Raw genomic sequence first — 7975 nt, forward strand, 5'->3', positions numbered from 1 at the left:
AACTGTGGTTTTTTGTTTTTTATACCTCAGTTAAAATCTTACGTTTAATTGCGTTATATAGATCCACATTTAAAAGTCTTATATTATTATAAATCATAAAAAAAAATAATAATAAATTTTTATTTTTATTTTTAAAAAAATTAATTGAGATAAGTTTCAAAAAAGAATATTAAATAAGTTAATTAAAATATATATACTTGTAAAATATTATTTTATTAGTTCAATAAACATATCTTACATGAATTAACAATGAAAAAAAACGAAAATAATAAAATATTATATTGAGACTTCATATTTATATATAGTTTTATATCCTATCCACTTGATTTAGTTTATAAATAATTCTAAAATTAATATTAAATAATATTAATATTTTTCTCTCTCATAATTAATGACTTATTAAATAATAGACTAATTTATTACTAATTACTTTTATAAAATAATATATATATATATATTAAGATAAAATATTTATTATTTTTTAACCTTTATAATTTAGTAAGCACTATTATATTTTTTTTAATTCAAATAAATTTTAAAAATATAAAAAACTAGTTTTTTTTTATTTACATATTTTAGATTTGATATTGTCAAGACTATTTTTTTATAATTAATGGAGATAAATTGTTATCAAATATTTATTTAGAATTTTTGTTGTATTATTTTTTAAACTTATATTCTAATTAAATTCATAAAATAAAATAATGTAATAAATATATATATATATATATATAAACTAATATTAAGACTTTTAAACCGTAATGTAGTTACAATTATATGATAGTATATTTATTAATTAAAATGAAATATTAAAAATATATATTATATATATATATATATATATATTATATACGATGAAAGAGAATGATTTGAAAATGAAAAAATGAAAGAATATAAAGAAATAAAAATAAAAGAGAGAAAGTTATTTAATTTTTTCAACTAATTAACACGTCATTCCCTTCCCTAAGTTCCCTCTCAATCCTCTCTCATATGTATATATAATTATTATTTTTTTTATAAAAGTAAGTTAAAAATAAATATTAATTTAATTTTAAAAAGCTAAATAAGATTATTTCTATGCATTATCTTAGAAATTTAATTTAAATATAAGTTTAAAGAAGTTACTTTGTCAATAATTATATATAATTATAAATTAAAATATTAACCTATTATATCGATTAAATTTAAATTAAATTTAGTTTCATAATTTTATATACATTTAGTTTATAAATAATACTAAAAATAATATTAAATTTTATTAATATTTTTTTCTTTCACTAATTTAATAGACTAATTCATCACTAATTATTTTATAAAATAAAATTCAAAATAATAAAAAAATCTAGTTTATAAGTTTATATTTATATATAACAAATGTCTTATACAAAGTAATTTGTTATGTGAATCACAATTATATAAAGATTTTAAATATTTTTTTATTTAAGATTAGTTAATGTAATTATCACAATTAATTGGTAAATAATTTAATCACATTTACAAATATTATATCTAAATTTTAAATAATATATATATATATATATTATAATTATTTTAATTGAAGATTAACATTTTATCATTTTAATCAAAATTTATATTTAAATTATGTCTTTTATAAAATAATATATAAATATATATTAAGATAAACTATTTATCATTTTTGTATAAACCTTTATATAATTTGGTATTCACTATTATCTTTTTAAGTGAAAGAAATTCTAAAAATATGAATAATTAGTCATTTTTATTTCATTTAGATTCTTAAAATATGTTTAATGGAGATTTGATATTGTCAAGATTATTTTTTTTATTGATTAATGAAGATAAATTGTTATCAATTATTTACTTAGCATTTTGTTGTATTATTTTTTTAACTTATATTTTAATTAAATTCTTGAAATAATATAATAAATATATATACTAATTAACATTAAGAAATGATGGGGAGATAATTAACATTAGAGAAATAATTGGGAGAGTGAATTTGGTGAGGGAATAAGAGAGGGAATGATGTGGCGGCAATATGATTGGCATAAAAATTAAATAATTTCTTTCTCTTCTCTCTTTCCTCCAACTTTACCCTTTTTCCAACCAATGAGGTGATGCCAAGTCATTCCTTCTCTTATTCTCTCCCTCAAATTCCCTCTCTCTATCACTCCTTTTAACATTATTAAGACTTTAAATCGTAATGAAATTAGTTATAATCACTAATATATTTATTATTATAAAATATATATTATGATTGATTCAATAATTATATATTATTATAAATTTAAATATTAAACTATTATATCGATAAAAAAAATTAGTTTCATAATTTTATATATATTTAGTTTATAAATAATGCTAAAATAATATTAAATCTTATTAATATTTAATCACTAATTAAATAATAAATTAAATAATAGACTAATTCATCTCAAACTAATTCATAAAATTAAATTTTAATTAATAACAAAAATCTAATTTATAACTTTATATTTATATAGATAATAAACGTCATAAAAATTAGGTAATTTGTACAGTTCATCACAATTACATAAATATTTTTTTTTTATTTTAGATTAATTTTATATTAAATAATTTAATCATATTTACAAATAATATATCTAAATTTCAAATAATATATATATATATATATATATATATATATATATATATATATATAATAATCATATATTTTAATTGAAGATAAACTCTCTATCATTTTAGTCAAAAATTATATCTAAATTACTTTTATAAAATTATATATATATATATATATATATATATATATAATTTTAAAATAAACTCTTTATCATTTTTGTGTAAACTTTTATAATTTGATATATATATTATGATAAACTCTTTATCAAATAAATTTTAAAAATATAGAAGACTAGTCATTTTTATCTCATTTACATTCCTAAAATATTTTAATGAAGATTTGATCATTTCAATGACTATTTTCTTATTGATTAATGGAGATAAATTGTCATCAATTATTTATTTAGCATTTTTGTTATATATTTTTTTTAATTTAGTTTAAACTAAAGGTATTTGAAATTGTAATTTGTTTAATTATTAATAATATTTTTTGTATTTTAATTTATAAATTATAAAATAAAATAAAAATATTTTTAGTTTTTAATTGATGAAAATTAAAAAAAAAATAAAAACTAATTAAGATAGTGTGTGAAAGTATTTTTTTATTTCTAATTTATAATTTATGTTTAGATAAATATTTAGGATTGTAAATAATCTGGTAATCATAAGTAATAATAAAAGCGACTAAAAAAATATAAACTTTTTAATACGAGAATATAAATATTTTTTTATAAAAAATTATTGTTTATAAAATTTATAATTATATATCAGTTTTAATTAATATTAGCGTTTATTTTTTATAATATTTGTATTTTATAAAATAAAATAAAATTTGTAATTTTTAAATATGAATAAAAAATATAAGAATTTAATTAAAAAATGAAATGCATACAATATCTTTGAATTATATAATATGTAAATTTATAAATATAATTGAGAATTATTGCATTTAATATTATGTTATTTTTAATTATATAAAACAATAAAAATATTAAGGAATTAAGGGTTATTTATTCCACTTCACCCAGTCTTCCATTTTCTTCTTCACGGTATCACATTCCTCTTTTTGTGGAACTTCAACCTACTCTAGTTCTAGTTGATCGAGCACTATCTAAATTCATATTCTCTTTTGCGCATTATTTACATTCCCTATTATTTTCTAGCGCTTCACCTTACTCGTACATTTGAAGAAGATTTTTGCATTGCTTCATTTGGCTCCCTGATACATTTGAAGAAGATTTCTGCATTGTAAGACCATCTCCAACCCAAAAACCCATTCTCAAACTCAAAATGCAGTAAGTGTCCCATCAAACAGTAATTCATCTCCAACCCAAAAACTCATTTTCAAACTCAAAAGAATATTTTTAGAATATTCCCCTTTACACACCTTTTCAATTCTACCTATATATTTATCAACTTTACAAATTAAACCCTAATATTTTTCAAAATCACACTCATTAAATAAAATGAATTATAAATCAATAATTTATACACATACAAAAACAAATTAAACCTCATTAAATAAATAAACACAAATTATACTCTACTAACAATAAAATTATATCAAAGAAAATATTATTAAAAAACAAATTAAATATTATTAAATAAACTCAATTACACTACATAAATAAAAAAAATGATATCAAAACAAATATTATTAAATTATTTTGTTATTTTTTAGTTTTTTTTTATCAATGTTATTCATTATTAAATTTATGATATTTAAAAAATATTAATATTAATAAAAAGAAAATGATAAAAATAAAACATAAAAAACATATCAATAATTATATAAAATATGAAATATATAAGATTAACATAATAATATAGTTAGAGGACCATTTTGTTTTTTTAAAAAATTTTGAGTATGTGAATAGTAAATACTCAAATTTGGGTTTTTATCTGAGAGAAAATGGATATAAACTCATTTTGGGTTTTGTTTTAGAGGTGGGTTGGAGGAGAAAAACCCATTTTGGGGTCATTTTGCAGTTGGGTTGGAGTTGCCCTAAGTATAGTACTCTCTGGTACATTTGAAGAAGATTTCTGCATTGTAAGTATAATACTTTTGTTTTATCGGCAAGATCCTCCATCTTGTAGATAATGATTATTTGTAAGTTTGTAAAGATGCATTTATTAAGTTGTGTTATGGTGTATTAATAGAAGCATGTAAGAAATTTGGTCATTGAATATAATTAACTTTATTTATGAATTTTAGGTTATCAAAATTTGGTTGTCATTGATATAAATTTGAAAAAACTAATGAATGTTCTAAATTCATTTCCTCATTTTTCTCCATGATTTTATTTAAGTGACAGTGATCTCTTTTGGAACAATGGGAAATTTGCAGGGCCACATTAGCATGTTAGTATGAATTATCTCTTCCAATTAATTTATCAAATGTAATTTATATCAATTTATTTAATATAGGAAATATTTTACTTAGTTATTGCTTGTTAAAAGAGAGTAAAAAAGTGTAATTTGTTACTAATCGATAGATTTGTATATGAATTTTTATAGGTCGGGAGAAGGAAGAAAATGAAGAAGAAAAGGAAGAGGGAGAAGGAAGAAAATGAAGAAGAAAAGGAAGAGGGAGATGGAAGAAAATGAAGAAGAAAAGGAAGAGGGAGATGGAAGAAAATGAAGAAGAAAATGAAGAAGAAAAGGAAGAGGGAGAAGGAAGAAAGAAAATGAAGAAGAAAAGGAAGAGGGAGAAGGAAGAAAGAAAATGAAGAAGAAAAGGAAGAGGGAGAAGGAAGAAAATGAAGAAGAAAAGGAAGAGAAGTTATTTCAAATTTTGGAATTTGATCATTTTTATTAATATAATAATGTTTATTTTTGTATGACTTTAAATACTATATAATTATATTTTGATGTAATTATATTTGTATATAATTATATTTTTAGATAATATTATAATATAAAAATGAAGTGTTAATTATATAATATTATTTTGAATAATTTTTATTGTTGCCAATTGACTATTAACTACACTTATAACTATCAGCTATTTTTAAACTCTAATTAGTATGTAGAGACAATTATTTGTGGTAAAAATATTGCATTTATATATAGCCAACTAACTATTAACTATAGTTTTTGTACCGCCTTTATAGCCACTATTAACTGCGGTTTTTAAACCGCAGTTAGAAACTATTACTTGCGGTGAAAATTCCGCCTTTATAAGTAAACAATTTATTTCGGTCTTAAGAACCGTAGTTAGAGACTATTAACTGCGGTCTTATAAACCGCAGTTAGAGATTATTAACTGCGGTTTTATAAACCGCAGTTAAAAACTAGTATTTGCGGTAAATTTACCGCCCTTAATTGTCAAAATCTCTTTAACGGCGGAACTATTAACGGCGGTTGACTACGGTAATTTTACCGCCTTAATTGTCTTTTAGCAGCGGTAAATTATACAATAACGGCGGTAAAAACCGCCCTTAAATGTTACTTTTTTACTAGTGTTGGTTAAATGATTATGTTGTGAATACTACTTCAAAATTATCTGAAAATGATAGAACATTATATACTCCTAATACTTATCCATATGTTTCTAAGTGTGATGATGATGAATATTTAGAATTTTTAGGAAATATTTCTATGGTTAAAGAACCACATTCATATAAAGAAGCTTCAAAATTATCTCACTAGAAACAAGCTATGGAAGAAGAGCTTTTTGCTCTTAAGAAAAATGAAACCTGGATTTTAACTCAACTTCCAAAAGGTAAAAAAGCAATCTGATGTCGATGGATTTACAAAACCAAATTAAATCAAAATGGTTCAGTTTCAAAATACAAAGCGCGTTTGGTTGCAAAGGGTTACAATCAAGTAGATGTGATTGATTTTCACAGCAGCTTCTCCCCGGTAGCCAAAACGGTAACAGTCAGATTATTTTTTGCTTTAACTGCTGCTAATAATTGGATTTTGCAGCAATTTGATGTTAACAATGCATTTCTTCATGGTGACATTGAAGAGGATGTATATATGATTCCACCTGAAGGTTATAAGGATGCATCTCCAAACCAGGTTTGTAAACTTAAAAGGAGTTTATATGGTCTAAAACAAACATCTAGGCAATGGAATTTAGAATTCTCAAAATGTCTTATTGATTATGATTTTCTACAATCTGTTCATGACAATTGCCTATTTACTTTACAGATTAATAAATCCTTTGTTACATTATTGGTGTATGTAGATGATATCTTAATTGTTGGAAATGATTTAGACAAAATTAATCTGATAAAACAATATCTTAATAGGAAATTTTCTATTAAAGACTTGGGCAATGCAAAATATTTTTTAGGACTGAAAATACATAGGAAAAAGTCTGGGATATATGTTAATCAACGAAAGTATATTTTAGATATTATGGCTGATACAGGTTTAACTGGTTGTAAACCAGCTACCGTCCCAATGATTAAAGGTGTAAAATTAAACTGCAAATCTAGTTCTACTTTGAATGAACCAGAAAAGTTTAGAAGGCTTGTCGGGAGATTAATATATTTAAATTTTACACGACCCGACATTGCCTTTAGCGTTCAACAGCTAAGCCAATTCATGCATGAACCACTGCAAATACATTGGGAAGCAGCCCTTCAAGTAGTGAGATACCTGAAGGGGACACCTTCTTTGGGATTATTTTATCCTAGTAATTCTAACAAGTTACTTGAGAGTTTTTCAGATGCAGATTGGGCGACATGCACAGATAGTCGACGATCACTTACAGGATACTGTATAAAATATGGTGATGCATTAATCGCATGGAAAACGAAAAAACAAAACACAGTTTCTAGATCTTCAGCAGATGCAGAATATCGTAGCATGGCAACCACTGTTTGCGAACTTAAGTGGATTTCTTTTTTACTCAAAGACTTGCAGATTCCAGTACAACTACCAATTCCATTACGCTGTGACAATCAAGCAGCGATTCATATCGCCGAAAACCCAATCTTTCACGAACGAACCAAGCACTTGGATATAGATTGTCATCTCGTTCGAGACCAATTTAAACAAGGGTTCGTTCTTCCACAACACGTGTACTCAAAAGTCCAACAAACAGATATTTTTACAAAACCGTTGGAGCATACCGCATTCTATTCACTTAGAGACAAGATGAATCTAAGAGATCTTCATCTTGAGGAGGGGATCTTAGATTAATTAATATTGTTTTATTATAGTAGGACCAATTTGTAAACATTATTAAAGTTTAAGGACTATATTTCTTTTATATCAAATATAGATAGCAGAGAGATAGCGATGGTTAATGTTATCACTTTTCATTTTGTAAATTATGTTTTCCCAAATTCCTAATTCGCTCTCTCAAGTTCATAGAAGGAGAAACAAAATTATTTTTAAAAAAAATATATATAGTAAAAACTTTAACAGACTTATA

At 22.5% G+C, this 7975-nt stretch overlaps 1 protein-coding gene across 1 annotated transcript; it reads left to right on the forward strand.

Moving 5' to 3' along the window:
• The first annotated feature begins 6243 nt into the window (after positions 1-6243).
• On the forward strand, positions 6244-7740 carry LOC124935586 (uncharacterized mitochondrial protein AtMg00810-like). The gene is made up of 4 exons (XM_047476010.1): positions 6244-6307; positions 6368-6459; positions 6514-6609; positions 6742-7740. The coding sequence occupies exons 1-4, from the start codon at positions 6244-6246 to the stop codon at positions 7738-7740; spliced, it is 1251 nt and encodes a 416-aa protein (XP_047331966.1).
• Positions 7741-7975: the final 235 nt, after the last annotated feature.

The sequence above is a fragment of the Impatiens glandulifera genome, chromosome 4 (genome assembly GCF_907164915.1).
Source record: "Impatiens glandulifera chromosome 4, dImpGla2.1, whole genome shotgun sequence".
NCBI classification, from domain to species: domain Eukaryota; kingdom Viridiplantae; phylum Streptophyta; class Magnoliopsida; order Ericales; family Balsaminaceae; genus Impatiens; species Impatiens glandulifera.

Coding starts and splice junctions, on each gene's coding strand:
- LOC124935586 (XM_047476010.1), top strand. CDS start 6,244: ATGGAAGAAGAGCTTTTTGCTCTTAAGAAAAATGAAACCTGGATTTTA. Junction 6,460..6,513: donor TCTCCCCGGTAGCCAAAACG/GTAACAGTCAGA, acceptor TGGATTTTGCAG/CAATTTGATGTTAACAATGC. Junction 6,610..6,741: donor AGGATGCATCTCCAAACCAG/GTTTGTAAACTT, acceptor TTTACTTTACAG/ATTAATAAATCCTTTGTTAC.